At 50.8% G+C, this 19,396-nt stretch overlaps 1 protein-coding gene across 1 annotated transcript in view; it reads left to right on the top strand.

Annotated features, from left to right (window-relative positions):
* The window catches only part of Neurl1b (neuralized E3 ubiquitin protein ligase 1B), a 38,867-nt gene extending 31,811 nt beyond the window's left edge, over positions 1-7,056 (top strand). The window contains exons 3-4 of the mRNA XM_004644841.2: positions 2,075-2,200; positions 2,498-7,056. Of these exons, the coding sequence (XP_004644898.1) occupies positions 2,075-2,200; positions 2,498-2,742 (371 nt within the window). The 3' untranslated portion in view covers positions 2,743-7,056. The remainder of the gene's footprint in view (positions 1-2,074; positions 2,201-2,497) is intronic.
* Positions 7,057-19,396: the final 12,340 nt, after the last annotated feature.

Here is a 19,396-nt window from a genome sequence, read left to right as displayed (position 1 = left end):
GGCCGCCCGCGCGGCCGCCTGCTGTGCGTGGACACCACGCAGGCGCTCTGGGCCTTCTTCGCCGTGCGCGGCGGCGCCTCCGGCCAGCTGCGCCTCCTCGGTGAGTCCGCCCCGCCCCACTGCGCCTGCGCGGCCCCGCACCTCCGTGGGCTGCCCTGGTCTCTGCCCCAGCCACGCCCAGGAGCCCCTATCACCATCCGCGCCCCCTGGCTGGGAAAACAACTCTGCAGCCGTACAGCATAGAGCTCCCCATGCATAGGTCTGGGCACACTCCAGAAGTGCCTTCCTGACTAGTCCCCCATTGATGTGGCCCTTAGGCCCTGGGCATACTTGGTAAACCCGTGTCTATGTGGGTAACTGGCTGGTCTGGTTTTTATTTTTGTTCTTACAATCTATTAGTTTTAGGAGACATACGTGATATATATTGAGGGTATGTAGGAAACAAAATAAATTAAGTGACACATGCAGGAGGTCATCAAACAGAGAGGAAGAGAGGCTGCAGCCATCCTATTTGGGATGACTCTTGCCTTTACTCATGCCTAAATAGATAGGGAGAACCCACAAGCTGTGGGCCAGAACCCAGGCTCCGGGTTAGGACCGCCGAAGAACAGGACAACTACCATGCCAGTGTATGAAGGGCCACAGCAGTGGGGCTTCCCCCCTGCGTGGCAGTGTGGGCTGTGGTCAAGGAATCTTCCCAGAGAGTACAGATCCACTGTCAGAGCTCCAGAAGTCAAGGCCAGAAACAGAAAAGGGCAGTTTTCAACATGCTGCCTCACTGCGTGTTACCCTCCCAACGACCTTAGGTTAACATTACCCCCATCTACAGATGGGAATTGAAGCACAGAGAAATGAAACCATGGTCTCAGGCACAGAGCTGTTGGACACCTCACAGCCTTTCCTGAGTCTCAGTTTCCTTTGGGATAGAATAAGAATAATGCCTGCGTCTTAGGGGTGGGGAGAAACAGATAGGGTTCATGCACTGCCTCTGGCAGGTGTCTAACAGCCTTCTTAATTAACCATCCTAGTTGTAGAGCAGTATAGTTATAGAGCAGTTATAGAGAAGCTGAATGAGGGCAAAGGAGCAACAAGGGACCAACTATTAGGAGGTTTTGTTTTTGTTTTAAAGAACTGTCAGATACAATCATCGTTGCAGCCTGAGTTGAGTTTCCCAAGTTCCTGCTGGGGCTTCACAAGGACTAAGCCTAGAGTCATTTTCACGTCACCTCCAGCACTTCCAGAGTAACCAGGAAGAGCCTTGAGTGGTCAGGAAGAAAAAGTAGAAGGGAAGGGAAGGGTTGTTTCTAGGGACCAGCGACTTGTTCCCCTGGTCCCTACCTCAGAGCAGCCCTAGCACTACATTATCTGACCATTCCTCTTCTTGTGGAATAAGGAAAGGGGCCTTTCTGTCCTGAGAAGTAACAGTTATCTAAGTCACTGAACCTGGGGGAGAAAGCTGATCCATGCTGACTACACTAGCAGTCAAGAATCTTAGAGTTTCCAGTGACAAAACCCTATTTTTAGTACTCTAAGCAAAAAAGGGAAATGGGTGGTCACACCTAACTCAGAAGTCTAAGATGGATTCGGGAACAGCTAGATCTAGGTGTTGAAAGGATGCCATCAGGATCCCATCCCTCTTTCCTCCCATCTCTGCTTTCCTGAGTGCCAGGAAGCTTACCTCCCAAGAGAATGAGCCTTTTCTTGGCCAACAGTTGTAGAGAAATTCACAGAATAGATCCTCGGTGGTCTTGGTGGACTTATGTCCTTCCCTGAACCACCCCTGGGACCAAGAAGTAGAAGTTCTTACTGGGCATGTAAGAGTGAAATAGTGCCCCAAAAAACATTCCAGTGGTGTTTCTAAAATAAACAGGAGTGGAAGCCAGGCAGGCAAAGAGCAAATGGACACCCCACTTACATGAGCTCAGCTGTCCTCAGAAAACACTGGGCATGGGTGTGACTCTTGTCCTCTCATTAGCCAGACAGGGAGGCTAAGATGTGAAGCAGTGAAGAATCAGGGGCCAGCAGGGCAAGCCCAGCCTCCTGTTGCCACTCACTGAGTCTCTCTGGGTCTCAGGTACCCTGCAGTCCAGTCCTGCAACCACAACTCCATCGGGGTCTTTCAGTGGCTCCCAGGATGATAGCGATTCAGATATGACCTTCAGTGTCAACCAGTCCTCCTCGGCATCAGAGTCATCCTTGGGTAAGAAAATGTGGGCCTCAGTAGGCCGCAGGGCCTTCCCCACATCTGTTGCTTCCCTCTGTGTACTGTGCTGGAAGAGGAAAAGCTTCAGGTGCACCTCCCCGAGAGTAATGAGGGTGCCGGGTGGGGTGGGAGGGTAGGAGAAGGTGCCCAGCTGGGATGCTAGACCAAAACTGTGCTCTCTAAATCATTTCCTCCACCAATTTCTGGGTGGAAACACTGCATTCCTGGGGGTGCCCCAGCACAGGCCAACTGAGAACTACATATTAATGGATGTCATGTTCTCCCTTTGGGCAGTGACGGCCCCCAGCTCCCCGCTGAGTCCCCCGGTGTCCCCAGCATTCTCCCCACCAGAGCCAACGGGCAGCAAGAATGGCGAGTGTACAGTATGCTTCGACAGCGAGGTGGACACTGTCATCTACACATGCGGACATATGTGCCTGTGCCATGGCTGCGGCCTGCGGCTCAAGAGACAGGCACGGGCCTGCTGCCCCATCTGCCGGCGGCCCATCAAGGATGTCATCAAGATCTACAGGCCCTAGCCTGGCCCTCCAGCCAGCCTTCGCTGCAGCAAGGTCACCTTTCTGAAGCTCCCACTGGGCTGGGCACCACCATAGCCACCAGGGAGTCCAAGGGCAGCAGCCATCTCTCATCTGCCACTCTCCAATGGTGGGCAAGGTGTGACAGTTGTGGAGAGGAGGCCCGGGGGTCTGAGCCCAGGCAAGGTTGCTTCTGGCTCAAAAGTGCTTTGCCCCCAAAAGGCCATCCCAAGCAAGCTCAGGAACTGCCTGGTAGATGCCGCCCTTGGTGACCTGTAAGCTGGGAACCAGCACCCTCTGTCTGTGCAATGCTTCTTTCTGGGGTTGGGTTGTGTGTATTTGAGGGGGAGGGGGGTGGCCACACAGAGAGAGAATGTGAGAATGAATGAGAGAGCAGGGATGCGTAGGCGTTGTATGTAGGGATCCTAGCCCTAGGAGGTTATTTAACACTAAGAACTGTGCAATCCAGAGCCCAGGAGTTAGTGCAGCTAGAAACTGTTCATTTTCTGGGGGTGGGACAGAAGCTGGTTTTGAATGTTCATGGTCTGATCCTACATAGCACTCTCTTGGATGGTCTAGAAAAGAGACACTCAGATTTCCTAAGGGGAGGCAAAAATAGCTCACTGTTTACAGCTCCAAAGCAGCCGCTCCTGGTGGCAGGCAGGTGGGCGGAGAACATCGGGGACACTCACTCTTTGGTTCTTACTCAGTTTTAGAGGAGCATTTTTCATGGGTGCTAAGGTCGGGCATTCTGAGCTGTGGCATCTTTTCCCCCTTTGCCCCAGACAGAGGAATAGGCACAGTGCACCTTGGCTTAGTCCCTGGATGCTTTTGGCCTTGGTTAACACTCTCTCCTTCTCCAAGGAGAACCTTGGAGGAGGCATGCTTGTCCTGGGAAGGAGGACCCCAGGGGCAGAGGACTCAAATGGAACTTCGATACACCACCACAGAGTACAGATGGCTTTCTGTATTTTCCAAGGTGGCCCCTGGGCTAGCACTAATGGACCGAGGTATCCCCAGGGCCAGAAGCTACCTGCAGAAGCAGGAGGGAAACAGGCTTCATGATGGTCCTTGTGCCAGCTCTCGGCTCCTCTTTGCTTGCTGATTACTAAGGTGCGAACTGATGAGTACGTTAGCTGATCTTTAAGACTTTAACTGAGAGTGCTGACTTGGGGTTCCTTCCCTCCGGAGATCTGCTTGCTTGTACTTCCCCCAGGCCCTGTCCTGTAGGCCCTCTCTGCAGATCCCATTCTGCGAGATCTGAGCCTTCTTCTTTTCTGGCCCCACTCTGGGCTCCCCACTGTCCTGTTCCAAGCTATCCCTTGGGGGCAGTTCTTGGCCTCTCTGCTTTGGGTTCCTAATTAGAAGTCAAGTACCTGACTTCTCCAACAGCTCCTGGGAGGAGGGGCTCAGCGTTCTAAGAAGTCAGGGGGAGGTTAGCAAAGAGCAGTTAGCATTTGTCTTACAGTTATAATCTCTTATGTCTTGCAAGACAGGGAAAAAAAGAAAAGCAAAAATGTTCAGGGAAGTTTTGCATTCACTAAATCCCTTGCTGGGAGCCAGCCTAGGCTGGGACCTCCTGAGAAGCAGTCCCCAGAGACTGGTCCATGTCCCCCAGGATGCCTGCACCTGCCAAGCATGCCTTCTCTGCTAGGGCTGGTTCTGGGTTCTGACATGATCTTGACCTCAGAAATGCCGCTCTCTTGCCTGGCAAAAACCCCTGACCTCTGCCTTTCCCCCGGTGAATCTGGGGAAGATGGCTGGCCATATTGGAATTTTGCAGCAGAATCTCTTAGGAACTACTAGAACTCCAGTGTTTGGCATGGAAAGAGTTGAAGAATCAGGCAGGCCTCGGTGCCCGGCTCAGTTTGCTTAGCAGGACTCCACTTCCCTTTGCACCCAGAGGTGTGGGCAGAGCCATGCCTGGGCTCCACATGGGAGGGCTTTGTCAGGGAGCTGGTTCCCCAGCCATCTGGGCCCTCGTCGAATTGAGACAGTCATAGAGTTCAATGGCAGCAGTGGTCTGGGACAGCTGGCTGCCTCCTCCCTGCTCCTGCCCTTCCCCATGGACCCTTGGTTCCAGTAGAGGACACATAGAACCACCACCAGGAAAGCAGCCGCTGAGGGCTGGGCCCAGGGTGGACCAGGCATGCTCCTGGTGACCTGTTACCCAGGCAAAAAGGAGCCAGTGGCCTGCTCAACCTGCTCTGCAGCCACTACTAATAGCCTCCCTATGTCCTGGAAAGGGGGGGGGGGTGTCTAAAACCAGGCACTTCTGAATACTTTAGGGAACAAGCACATCTTGTACACTTTATCTGAAGTAGGGGGTGGGATAAGGAGGGAAAGGAACCAGGATGTCCTTTATTTACACCTACTATGTGCCTTGGCACTGAGCTAGAGGACACCTTCATGCATTAGTCCCAGGAAGCAAGTCTTAGTGCCATATCAAGCCACATTGAAGATGCCTCTGATTATGAGGCACCACGCTATGGACCACTAAGAAACCACTGCCAATCTCAACTAAGATGCCACAACCATTTAATCCCTTCCAATTGGAGGTATCCAAGTGTGAAAAACTGTGATTCTTAGAATCCAGAAAATAAGATATTCTCCGCACTTGGCAGGTGAGAGAATTGAGGTGCTGTGTGAAGTGACTTGAAGATCACATAACGGGGAGGACAGGACTGGGATTTAGGCCCAGGAACGTGTGGCACCAATCTCAGTCTCCCCACTGCTTGCCCCTGGGCCCCAGAAAGCTCCAGGCTGTCCGTGTTTTCTTCCTTAAAACTTGTGGCCAGAGCCTGGGCACCTGCACCTGTGGAAGTTCCAGGCTGCAGCCCTTCAGCTGCCCACACCCTGCAAGGACCAGTGTCCTCCTTTTATGGCTTGAGCGTTCACTGCCACTTTCTCCAGCCAAGCCGAGCTTGGGAGAACATGGCTCCAGCCCAAGGCCTTCTACCACACAGAGGTGCCCACGTGGGTGGCTTTGGCAATGGACCATAGCTATGTACAGGGTCCCCAGGCCCCCGGGGTCCCAGCCCATTGTGTACCCTTCAGGGCTGTAGCAGCCAGAGCTCCACAAGCAGGATGGGGGTGACCAGGAGATGCCACATTTGTCATGGTCTTGCCCTAGTCCACATGGAGCTGGCTGGAAAGCAGAGCTGCTTTCCAAGGCAAAGCAAGCACCCTTTTACAGTGCATTCCCAGAACAGGGAGTCTTGGGATTTAGCCACTCTGGGGCCGCTGCTCCCTGACCTGCCGCCCCATTTCTTCAGTCATTTGATAACTGAAGATCACAGGTATATTCCTGGCCACAGGGTTGAGAACCGAGACCAAAAACAGCCCGTAAGGAGCTCGTGGTCTGGAGGAGGTGATCAGATTGCAGCAGAAACTGATTATCAGTGTTCAGGGGATGGGACAACACCAGATACGCAGTCATTCAACCAACATTTGCTGAGTGCCCCCTTGGTTTAAGGTGTAGGGAATGGAGCAGCTAGCGCCATGCCCCAGGTCTAAAGCCAAGGCTAGCACACTAATAGGGTACCAAGATGCTAGGGGCAGGCTGCTTTAGGCTTTCTTGGCCGTTCTGTCGTCTCCTGTCCATCTAGATAAGTGCCCACTGACTGCCTTCCTGGCTGAGAATTCATGGCATGCTTTGCAGACTCTCCTCTGCTCTAGAAATGGGGGACCTCTGGGATTGTGGGCTGCTGCCAGATAACTTCAGGCAGAGCTCACAAAGCCCCCCACAAGCTCATGGTCACCTGCAGGTCCTTCCAGGAGGCACTGGGGAAATGCTACCTGCTACTTTGGGGCTCTGGGACTCCCTCCCAAGGCTGAGAGGCCCCCTAGGTCCACTCCAGCTGAGGATGTGCTTGTGCAAAGACCTGTTGAATGAGAGGCAGTAACCTCCCACTGCTGGATCCCATCAATGCCCCAGGCTGGCAGGGGGACACCAGCTCAGGGACACGTGGCCTCCTGGCATTTCTTGGTATTTAATTGTCTCACTGTCTTATCCGAGTCCCTAATGAAATGATTTGTACAACAATCTGTCTGTGCCTTATGAAAGTGTCTGTGCACTTTTTATCCTTTTTCAAAGCAACTTTTTAAAAGACAGGGGGACAAGCTGATGTGGTAGGGTTCTGGACACCTGTGGTTAATCACCAAAACCCTCTTGCGAAAGTGTCCACCCTCACTCCACTCCCCACAAGCTGTGTACAGATGTTTTTAAACATGTCTCTTATTTTTCTGATTCAATACTGTGACCTTTCCAATACAGTCTAATCTTTGGGCAACTGTAATAAAGGATTTAAAACTGGGGGGAGTGGGATGGGAAGGGTTTGCACTGGTCTTTGTGTATTGTGCTTTTATGTGTCGTGTTTTTTTTTTTTTTTTTTTTTTTTTTTTTTTTTTTTTTTTTTTTTTTTTTTTTTTTTTTTTGTCTGTTTTTATCTGTTTTATATTAACATAACTTTCCTGTTTAAAGAACAAGTACAACTTTGGCTTGTTAAAAAATAAAGTTTCTTCAGGATTCAATATTGAAAATTGCACCTGTGTTCAGTGGCGGGAATTGGACAGGAGGGACCCAAGTTGCCATAGCCTTCAGACAAGTTGCTCGCCGTCCGTGGAGCCCTGGCAATGCCTGGCTCTTTTGCCAAGTAACTCACTTCCACCTGAAGGGTGCAAGGAGGGCCGGGGATATGTCTCAGTGGTACAGAACCTGGCAAGCATGAGGTCCTGAGTTCGATTCTCAGCACCAAGTAGTTCCAAGGAAGTAATTGTAGCCAGTGGTAAGCTCTATGTGTGAAGATGGTTGCCACAACATTATAATGGTAGAAGGTGTGAACAGCCCTAATATTTAACAGGAAGCATATACTCACCAAAACTTTTAATCACTAGTGAGAGAAAACCATTTGGATGGGCTTGAGGAAAGAACAGACTCAGGTAGCCGGAAGGTCCAGTGGCAAAAAGCATTTCCAGTGCAGGTGAGCCCAGCATTTAAATCCGTGCTTTAGGAGCTTAGTTTCCTCCACTGCCCCCTTTTCTGGGCCCTGCTCTCAGGCAGGTTTTCAGGATAGCAGCCTGAATGTCCTGCCTTCTTCCTGCCTCTGGTCATCCTTGCTTGGACCAATTTGGATCACATGTCCCTTCCTGAATCCCTGATGCCAGAGAAATATGGGCTCTGGTCAGACCCAGGAGATGGTGGACTGAAGGTGCGCAGGGAACCTCGGAGCAATAGAAGATGCAGGCTGAAGAGGCAAACAGACATCTCTGTGGGGCCAGTAGTGTAATGCGGCTTTAGGCATGAAGACAGCCAGTGCGTGCTGTGGCATTGGGTTAGACTCCTGGCCCTTTTCTCCTCAGTCTCCGCATTTGCCCAGTGAGAGTCACAATAGCTCCCAATGTTAGGGCATGCACGAGCGTTGTTGACGTGCTGGCGGTGTGCTAGGTGTGGCATGCGACACTCAGCAGCAGTTGTTGGAACAGTTGGAAACAAGTTCAACTATGGGAAAAGCAAGAAATAAAACTGCGTACATTCTGATCCCATGGGTGTGAAAAAGCAATCAGTTACCCCAAACCTGACCGTGCAGTGGAAGACCAGCCACAGGATCCAAGCCATCCCGGGTGGTGTGTCTGTCTGGGTGATGGCTGTATGGATGATTTCCCTGTGTTTCCACATTTTCTGTAACAAGCAAGTATGACTATTCATTTAAACTTGTTGCTTGGGAGAAAAAAAAAAAAATGTCTCCCTACTCTGCAAAAACCGAAGAGAACAGCCGGCCCTTGCTGGAATTTGTCAGGAATTCCCAGGCTGGTTGCCTGCAGTTTAACATCCAAATCTAGTCATGGTGGAGATAAAGCCTGTAAATTTCCCATGAGGCCAGGCCGCGTTGACTAGTTTGGTTGGGCTTTCTCCCAGCCTTGAGGTGGTGTCAGGAGCGGGGAGGGAAGGAGAAGGTGCAGGAGTTGCCCACGCCTGCTCTTTCTGATGAGTGACAGCCCCGTGAGGCAATGCTGAATTCACAGCATTTCTCCAGCAGTAGAATCCATGGCGCTCACGTGTCTCACAGTGAGTCTTCCCAGCAATGTGCTCCACATTACACAGATGAAGGAACCAAGGTCCCTCCAAGGTAGGAACAGGACTGGCCCCCAGGTAAGCCTGCTCCAGAGTTGAGCAAAATCACTCAGAGACTCACCTTCCACTCTCCCTGGGGCCTTGGACAGGGGCAGAGATGCCTCAGTCTACCCACAGGCTTTCTTCTCCCCTCCCTGGTGTCTTTCTCATGATGTCATGTGCTTCTACTGGGCCAGGGGACATCACAGATGCCATCTAATAATTAGGACTATTTTTAAAATAAAGGAAAAATAACCATATTAATCTAGACTCATTGATTGTTAAGAGACTGAAACTCAAGAAGGTAGAATTTTTTGGTTGACTTGTACAACCAAACTTCTGGCTTCAGCAATGGCTGGATCCAGGTGTTCCCATGATATCATTGTGTATCTGCCTCTGTCCGTCAGTTCTGGTTTCTTCCAGGTTGTCACTTAGGCAGACTCTCCCTTTGTGGCATCCAAGATAGCCCCAGTATTTTTTGACTTACATCACACTAGCTTAGAAACCCTTTAAAGAACTTTCATGAAATCTCCCATGGTTGTCCGCCCTTTGACCCCACAGACCAAAAACCCAGTCCATAAGCCAATCTCCATCATATGCCCACAATGCACAAAATATAAAACCAGGTACAACACAGCCCTTGCTCTCAAGAGCCAGAAATCTGAGCTGGGCATGGTGCTGCACACCTGCAATCCCAGCACTGGGGTGGGGTGAGGGTTGAGGCAGGAGGATCAGTATGAGTTTACGGTCAACCTGCACTACATACTGCATAGGCCCTATCTATCTCAAACAAAACAAACAAAAACAGCCAACCAGCTTAAGGAAAGACAGATTCCTAAATAGAAATATTCAGGCCAACGAAGCTCCGAGGCTTAATGGAGCGATGTGACAAGCATGCTTCTTTCTCTTGACCACTTGAATTCCTATGAAGCCTGGCCATGCTCTCTGGCTATCCTGTTTCTCCTCTCAGGCTGCGGTGTCACAGCCTGCACTCTGCCCCTCGTCAGCCCCTGCCGCCTGAAGCTCAGCCAGCTTCCCAGGAGTTTGGCCACAGCACACACAGATTGCTTTTTCCTTCAGTCCCTGAGGGACTGCAGGCCAAACAGTCCTGCACAAAGATAATAACAGATCCTATACTGAGCATTTCCTATACAAGAAGGACACCAATCATGTCATTAAGTCCTTTCAACAGCTCTTTGATATAGGGTCCATCACTGCTTGCACTGGATAGGAGAGAAACCAAGGCTCGGGAGGCTCCATAAATCTATCCTGCTCTCTCTTGCCCCTCAGAGGATTTTTTCTCTGTTTGTAAGTGTTTCCGAGGATCTACATGCAGTGGTCTTCAGGGATCAATAAGCCTGGGATATCTGCACCTGGGATTCCACTGCCCCCCCTCAAGCAGGCTCTCAGCAGATGTCATCACCCCATTTTCTGATAAGTGAGGAGGGGCTCAGAGAGGGCAATGGCCTGCCTCGGGTCACAGAGCTTGTGCCGGGCCAGGGCTGGGAGTGGATCTGCTCTTTCATCTGTGAGCACAGCTTGTCTGGGAGGAGATCATCAGGAGAGAGGGAGAGAAAGATGGAGCAGGAAACAGAGAGAAAAGGGAAAATGAGAAGGATCCAGACACAGGCCCTAGCTGGGAGTCAGCCTGGGAGCGATGTCCACACTCTCCCTCTGGGATGGGAAGCCTTGCCTCTCTGCTCAGCTCTCCTGGGACTCTTGCTTTGGGATCCCACACAGGGATGTGGGAACCGTGAATATTCCGGGCATCCAGCAACGGGAACAGAACCCAGGCTTGGCTGTTAAATGGGCCCCAGGAAAAGCACACAGATGCCCAAGGGAGGCTGTGTCAATACTGAGTACCTCAGCAGCCGGTCCCCTTTCCTCAGCTGCCTCCTGTCCCGAAGCTGGCCTGCCTGGCTCTGAAGCTTTCTCCTCAGACTGGGAGCCCCAGCTCAGCTCCCACTTCTCCAAGGCTACTCTGGGGAGACCTCAGGAGCCCAGCGGAGCAGAGTCCAGCTCACATCCATGCTCCTCCCCAGCAAATCTGGTGACTTCCCTCTCCCTGGGGCCTCCTGAGGGTGCCCCCCAGGAGCAAACAACTGTGCCCCTGCAGCTGTGAGACCCTGAGGAGATCCCATGACAGAGCCTCACTCAGCTCAGTCTCAGCCCCCGTTGGACTTCTCAACTCAGAGCAGATACGTGAAGTCTAGACTGGTGGATGGCAGTTCCCTCTGACTGAGAGACAAACCTGGGGTCCAAGCCAGGCCTGGCTGGGGGGATCTTGGACAATTTGCTTGCCTTCTCTGAGCCTCCATTTCTGGACATTTGAGGAAGAAGAGTGTCAGCCACCTTACGGGTTATACCAGGTTGAGCTGTCAGGAAGTGGCAGTCATTTAGCAGGTACTGAATACAGAAGTCCTCTCCTTACACTCAGTTTCTCCTTCTGTGATTTCATTTATCTGTAGTTAAACTTGGCCCAAATATTAAGTAGAAAATTCTAAGGTGAACAATATTTTTGAAGCGTTTGTGGAGTGTGATGGATTCTCCCACCGTCCTGCTCTCTTCTACCTGGGATGTGGACCATCCCTCTGTACAGTGTATCCACACTGTATCCACTACCCAACTTCTGGTCATTTGGTAGCCATTGCAGTTATCAGACCGACTGTGATGGTTCCATGGTGCTTGTGTCCAAGTGACCCTTACTACTTCACAGTGGCCCCAAAGCACAAGGGGCAATGCAAAGGGGGTGCCAAGGCATGAATGGAGGGGAGGCAGATCAGCTCTGGTCCTATGTGGCTGCAATGCCTGGCATGTAGGAGAAAGCATACTCCTGTATAATATTGAGGGTTGAATGCTCTGAGGATTCAGCCACCTGAGGGGATCTTGGAGCAGATTCATCATGGCTAAAGAGGCTCTGGAGGGCTGGAGAGATGGCTCAGTGGAATAAGCACTTCCCTGGCAAGCGCAAGGGCCTGAGTTCAATCCCTGGTTCCAGCCAGAAAAAAAAAAAAGAAAGAAAAGTTCTTATGGGGCTGGTGAGATGGCTCAGTGGTCTAAAGCATCTACTTAGAACAAGCTTCGCAAAGCACAGGGACCACGGTTCAATCCCCCAGCACCACATGCCAGCCAGCCCGCCCCCTGGTGGGCTGAGCTGGCCACACACACACACACATATAAATAAATAAAATTAAAAAAAAAAAATTAAAAAAAATAAATAAATAAAGAGGCTCTGGGCAGCATTGCCAGCTACACCACTTCCAGCCCCCTGCCCTCGAGTGGATCAGGGGCTGCGTCTGTCCTCCCGTAATCCCCATCAAAGCCCAGTGCCTCAGTGACTGCCCCCATGACACTTACAAGATCTATAGGTGATGCCCTGTAGCCCTCAGCATGGGTCCACAGAATAGCCCGTTGTGCCCTCCCCAGGGTGCACTCGCTGGTATTAGCTCAGTTTCTTGCCCTAGTCAGATGATAGGGTTTCAGGGCCTGTGCTGAGCCTGCCCCTGGCCCCTTTTCTTTTCTGTTTTGGCTCCTGCTCAGGAATGCTGGTCCCAGGCCTGGGAGGCCCACTGACCTCAGCTCCAGAGGGAAAATCACACTTGTGCTCAGCTTCAGGAGAGGCGTGGGAAGGGCCAGGCTCCACAACCAAGGCAGGCGGAACTGCCCACAGCCAGCGGTCCCTGCAGCACCGCCCTGGCCCATGCCCACCTTGGGGCTCCAGGGAGATCTACCCGCGTGGGTAGATGGGGCCACAGCCACCGCAGAATGAAAACATTAGGCTGTTGGGGGAGGGGGGGCTCTGCCTGGCACTCGGCATCCAGTCCTGGCTCTCCGAGCTCACTGGCTCCCCTCTGCCTATCCTGTTTCACCCTCGCTTCCTCAAAAGAAGACCTCTCTATGATTTCTGGAGATGCTGGACTTCCTCTTGCTATGTCTCCCTCTGACGGCGGTCCAGGGCTGTCCTGATCATACTTCGGGGCCATCCCGGCCCCCTAGCCTGGCCTGCCATCTTGCTATCAAGAGGTCCTGGGATGGGGAATCTCCAGAGACTGCCACAACAGGCCCTTGAGGGCCAACAGAGAAGAAGGCTGAGGGCTCCCACTAGAAAGGAGCTGCAGGGGCTAGAGAGCTGAAGGCGGTTTGCTGGAAGAGCTGTCCAGGGCAAGGAGGACAGTCCCAGTGTCTCCTGCAACACCCAGGCCCTGCTCCAGAGGAGGTTTCCATGGTCCCTGACTGGCAGCTTCTAAGCAAGTTTCCCCCACTGGGCCAGGCTCCTGTACCCAATAGCACTGGGTGACGGTTCCATACGCTGTGGACCACACTTTCTGCACCTTCCCCAAAAACAGTGGACCTGCAAGTTCTATAAAGTTCAGGAAAGGGACTTCACAGGCTCTTCTGCTGCCTAGGAAGGGAGGGACCGGTTTCCTTCTAATTGATGGAACGTTGTCTCCCTCTAGTGGCCATGGGGAGAAAGAGCAAAGATCTGAACAAAACTCCCTGTGCCCACCCTCCAGGGCCCAGCACTGGCGAGATCCACTGTCCACTCCACCCCAGCACATTCTTCAGATGTCACCAGACAACCTGGGAAGCCAGTGTCCTGTGAATGACCTTGCAGATCTGGGCAAGCTTGAGGAGAGAATTCCGGGAGATGCTGGGTCTGGGGTGGAATAGCATCTGAGTTCGAGTTGCCTGCCTTAGTTTAGGGTGGGGGCAGATGGAGCAAGCTGGTACTTTCCAGATCCTGCCATGATGGGAGGGTGGCTCACCACACCTATGTCAAGGCCTCCCATCAGTCACTGGCTCACTAGCTTCACTGAACCCACACATGCAGCCCTAAGGCAGGCATCTTAGAATAAACAAAAAAAGGGGACTGTGAGTGCTTTTTAAACCCTCAAATATAGACAGAAATAGTACCAGACAAGGTGGAGCATGCCTATAATCCCAGTACTCAGGAAGCTGAGGCAGGAGGATTGCTGCAAGTGCAAGGCCAACCTTGCACTTGGGCTACAAAGTGACTTCAAGGCCAGGCTGAACTGAGCTGCATAGGGAGGCTCTGTCTCAAAAACACAAAAAAAGAAGGAAAGAAAAGAAAAGGCAATGCTAGGGCAGGCCAAATAGCTCAGCGGATTAAAGCACCTGCAAGCAGGCTCAGGGGCTGGGGGGTTTCAATCCCCCAGGCTGCTGCACCGACCCTGCCTCCAGGCAGGCAGAGACTGCAACTGAGACTGGGCGTGGTGGCACGTGCCTATAATCCCAGCTCTTGGGAGGCTGTAACCAGGCGGATCACTATGAGTCAGATCTAGTAATGAGACCCTGAACACCTTGTAGACCCTTCCCTAAAAAATACAAAAATAAAATAAAATAAAATAAAATAAAATAAAATAAAAAGGCAATGCTGGTAAAACTTCATCCTTGACCACCAAAGAAACATTCCTCCCCACTATTTGAGACATTTGCAAGCTGCCTGGCTCAGGAAGTTGGCTCTGCATGTGTGACAAGCTCTCTAGGAGGCAATGCCCAGGTCTTTCAAATGGGGACACAGAAACACACAGAGGGGGCTGTGTCCTGGCCCCATCACTGCAGGGTTCATTTGTGGCTGTCAGAGACCAGGATGCTTCCTGGGCTGGGCTGTAGGGGCCAGGAGGGTGACAGGGCCACCATGGCCATGGTCACACCCCGCAGCTCCCGGCCAAGGGTCTTTTTTTCCATCCTTACAGCAAAAAAGCTGGGAGTGAATCTCACCAGTCTAACTTCAGGGTGAGGAGAATATCACTAGTGAGTTTTAAATTTAAAAATAAGTTATAAAGTCATATATGCAAAATGATATTATTTAAATCAGTATTGTATTCATAAAATACAAAATAAAGCTATATAGGGCTGGGGATGCAGGTTAGGCATAGAATGAGTGTGTAGCATGCTTGAGACCCTGGACTGGCACAAGAATTCAATCAATCAATCAATCAACCAATTAATCAATATTCATGTATAATAAATTATGGGAGGAAAAAGCTGAGAAAATATGCCAAAATGTTAGCAAGTGCCATCCTGATGGCAAAATGGTTGGAGTGAATTCAGAGTGGTTTTATTTTCCCCTTTGCTTTTTTGTATGTGAAAATTTAAAAATAGGGCCAGGGATACAACTCAGCAGTGCAGCGCCTGCTTGACAAGTAAAAGGTCCTGAGTTTGATTCCCAGTACAAAAAAAAAAGGTTAAAAAAATGAACTTTTATGGAGATTGAATTCAGACCCTGCTGCTTGCCAGGCAAGCATTTATTCCACTAAGCCATCTCCCCGGCCAAGTCAACAACTTCTGTCATCACCAGTGTTACGGAAAACCCACTATGATTATGGACTACTGGATTACATTGGAATATTTTGCTGAATTCAGGCACCTACAATATTTAACTGGCAATGGAATGCCCTTCTCTGGCAAAACTGAACAAAAAAGGGGGATACAAATGAATGACCAGTTTGTATCTGTGTGCTCAAAATACTTAAGACAGATACACAGCTGCACTCTCTTGGATCACTGAATAGAGAGATTGTTCTAATAGTGTTTGTGGACAGGATATCATGCCTGCATCTTGTGCGATGAATAACCACTAAGACAATATGCAATGTATTAATTAATGAAACTGTGCTAGTAATTGGTTTTAAAACTGTCTCATTGCTATTTGTTTCTCAATAAAATTATTTTTAAAAATGAACTTTTATAAAACTCTGTAAGGGACAAATATTGTACTGTAATATAGCTAATGGTGTTAGCATTCATGTAAGAAGGGCCTGGTTCAGGCGTGATGACAAGCCGAGATGTGGAAATGGTCTTCCCCAGAGACGAGCCGAAGTATGGCTCAGGGCTGAGGGCGCAGCACGGTGGAGGAGGCTGTGAGGATTTGGATTCAACCCCGCAATATCACCTCACTCCAACTCTTCCTTCATACACCTCATTGTCGGGGCACAGGGAGAAAAACAGGTGCTGAGGCCAGGTGTGGGGCACACACCTGTGATCCCAGCGAGGCCGAGACAGGAGGATTGTTACGAGTTTGAAGCCAGCCTGGGTCACATAGTCCAGGCCAGCCAGAACTACATAGTGAGACCCTGTCCCAAAAACAAAGAAGAGAAGAAAGGAAATTCACGCAGATGCTACAAGGGAGAGGCCAGCATTACGACCAGGGTAAGCTCAGCACATCGTGGGAGGCTGAGGGCAGGGACAGCTTCCCAGAGGAGCGTGAGCATATGGTCTCCGGGTAGAGACGAAGGAGGGCTTGCAGGCAGACAGAACAGCCTGTCCAAAAGCCTGGAGCAGCCTCCTCCTGCTTGGGTGACTCATTGGGCTAATACCAAATAAAGGCATAAGAAAGGGCTGATTCAGAGAGGATATTGAAGTCCACCTTGAGAACAGCTTTTAAATATTTCTATTTAACTGATCCTTTTAATTTCCCTTCCTCCTTCACATAAAGTAGAAAACACTTCCACTCCAATCTGCTTGCTAAGCTCTCCCGTGAGCTCTGGCTGGCATGATACATTTCAAAATTGACCTGCCGGTGCTAAGAAGTTAAGTCAAATTAACCCAGCAGAGAGAGCTGCCGAGGGCTCTTATCATCTCCTGCCTGTTGCAAGGAAGAAGGAAGTGTGCCCTGCGCTGGCTGTAAGCTCTGTGACCGCAGTAGTCAGTGGTGTCTGCTGCCCTTGGATCCACCAGCCTCAGCCTGAACCTGTAGCATGTGGGGTGCTGGGAAAGAGCAGCCCCCTCCCGCCTCCTTCCCGGTGACCTTGGGAGTCAAGATCATGTCTGGGCTCCTGCATATCACATTCAGTTTCTTTGCCTGACTTTGCCTTGGACTCCTCCAGCCTCCCATGTGACTCCTCCTTGGCTTTCACCACCACCTGCATCTCCATTCGCCCAGCCAGGGTGAGCTGCCTCCGTGGATGTGAAGGGCTCCTATGCCGACACCTGAATCTGCTGCTCTGGAACCCCGGAGCATTGCCGTGTCTCACGCACACTCCCTTCCTCGCAGCTCCATGGAAGATGCTTTGGGGAAGAAGGTTAATAGGAAAGAAAGACTCAGGAAAAATGGTGCTCTAGGACCAATCTGGGTTAGCACAGGGAGCCCAAGAATGGAGAATGCGCCCTGGGTTCCTGCCTACTTCCCATCAATACTCTTGTGTTAAACACACCTCTGGAACTCCGCCATGACCTTGGCAGAAAGGGTGGCAGCCCCCCACAGGAGGGAGTCCCAGAATAGAAACTGAGTTGTTGGGGAAACAAGCCCGTGCTGTGCATGCTTGGGTTTATGGATTTGTTGTGGAATCAGGAATAACAAATCCCCAGCGGTGCGAGAAACCTGGCCAGCAAAGGGGTGGAGAAGACAGAGCTCTCTGTGAAGCCTGATGTGACCCAGAGGAGATAAATTCTCCAGCTTCTGGGCAACAAATAATGTGTGTGGGGGGTTATTACGGTTTACATTGGGCCTTGCAATTCATATAAGTAGAATTCTGCAGAACTGTACAGAGGTTAGATTTTGCGGTTAGGGGAAGTTTTAGGTGCAGGGCAGAAGTTCGCAGGAACATTTTGTGGTTTACCAGACAAGCTCAGAACATTTCCTGTTGCACTTGGGGCAGGAGGTGGGAATTTGTAGAAACAGGAGTCTGGGGGCTTCAGGCTTTAGAGTTCCTTTTTAGAGGAAATACCTGTTGAGAATGGTACCTGTTGTCCACATTTCTCTCTTAGTCTAGAATGTTGTCCTCCCACATTCAAGGAAAAAGGAGAGGAAAGGCGGGAAAGAAAGAGGGGGAAAGAGGGAGGGGAGGTAAGAGAGGTGGGAGTGGAGAGAGGCCCTGGGTCACCTCTACTCTGCAAATATGTCCAAGTGACTTCTTCCAGAAAGCTCCCTGGCAGGTCCCACCGCGGCCCTCTCACCATCAGGCTGCGTTAATCTGCAATCATTAATTTCTTCTGTGGTTTTTCAGTAAGCCATCAGCTCCTCAAGGGCAAGAGCACCGTGGAGTCCACTGCTGAATCTGTGACTCACAGGTATCTGCTAAGGGCCGAGCACTGTGTTGACATGTCGTGGAGTCAACTGCGCCAAATCTGGAAACCTCTGTGGGTTAGAGAGGGAGCTAGGATATCAGACCCGCTTACAGTGACTGAGAAGTCCTGGTCAGGGAAGTGTGCAAATGGTGCATTTCTGACACTGCTTTCTGCCATTTGTTGGACTGTGTTTGTGATTCTATGATCCTCAGACGAGCCCACGTGGACCACAGCTTAGAAGGTGTTTCGCCCTCGAGAAACCAGGACAGGTAGCCTGCCTCTCCCTCCATCCTCCTTCTAAATCCAGAAAGGGAAGGGAGTTCTCTTTGGCTGGCGTCATAGCCCTGCACGCCTGTTTGTTCTCCTTGAATAAGCACTCACTGAGGCCTGACGTGTCCCAAATGTGGAAGGCCTCTGTGCGCCATGAATCTGCGTAGCATGGCTGTCCTCGGTGTGTGAGAGTTGGCTCCAGGACCCTGTGAGTAGCACGCTATGGGCGCTCAAGTTCCGCCAAGCAAACAATTGGTGTTGCTAATGGTTACTAACCTATGCACTTCCTCCTACGCTTGAAATCCTCTCTACTGACTGACATCATAATGCCCACGATCTGCAGTTTGGCTTCCCAGTTTCAGTTACCCAGGGTCTATGTTGGTCCAAAAAGTGGATTACAGAAATAACTCATGAATTTTACAGTGTGCCCCATCTGACTACAGTGATAAAATCCCAAGCTACCCTGGTCCGTCTTGCCTAAAGGTGACTAATCCATCTCTCTCCAGTGGGTTCACACTGTGCTCCTCCACCCCCACTAGTCACTCCATGGCCCTCTTAGTTGTCAGATCAACAGTTGCTGTATTGGCAATGGAAAAAGGGCTTCCGTTCAGATGCCTCTGATTTTATTTCACAGTAACCCCAAAACACAAGAGTAGTGTCAAAGAGGAGGTGACAAGCATGAACAACAGAAGGGCCCATGAACCCTGCTACTGGGTTGCAGTGCTGCGGGGTGCACAGGAAACAACAGTGTTCAGGGTTAGCTACATGCTGTCCTCAGCTGCAGGCATCCTTTGGGGATTTGGGACCACATCCCCTGTGGATAAGGGGGCTACTATAATATCGAGCACAGGGTAAAGGCTATCTAAGGGTCATTATATTATTTAGGGAATAAGCATGGAAAGAGAAGTCTGTACATATTCAGTGCAGACACAATTTTTTAATACCTTTGACTAGGGTCAGCCAGATAGCTCAGCAGACTAAAGCACCTGCTTAGGCAGGCTTAGTGACTGGCGTTTGATCCCCCATGTGCTGGTACCGACTCGACTCCACCACACTGAGACAGTGACTGAGACTGGGTGTGGTGGCACGCGCCTGTAATCCCAGCGCTTAAGAGGCTGAAAACAGGAAGGATCACTACAAGTCCGATCTATGTAGTGAGACCCTGTAGACTCTGTACTAAATACATAAAATATATATATATATATATATATATATATATATATATATACCTTTGACCCTCAGTGG

Source organism: Octodon degus, unplaced genomic scaffold (genome assembly GCF_000260255.1).
Source record: "Octodon degus isolate 3935 unplaced genomic scaffold, OctDeg1.0 scaffold00212, whole genome shotgun sequence".
Classification (NCBI taxonomy): Eukaryota; Metazoa; Chordata; class Mammalia; order Rodentia; family Octodontidae; genus Octodon; species Octodon degus.
Note: the sequence above shows the minus strand (reverse complement) of the source record. Positions and strands in the feature narration are given on the sequence as shown.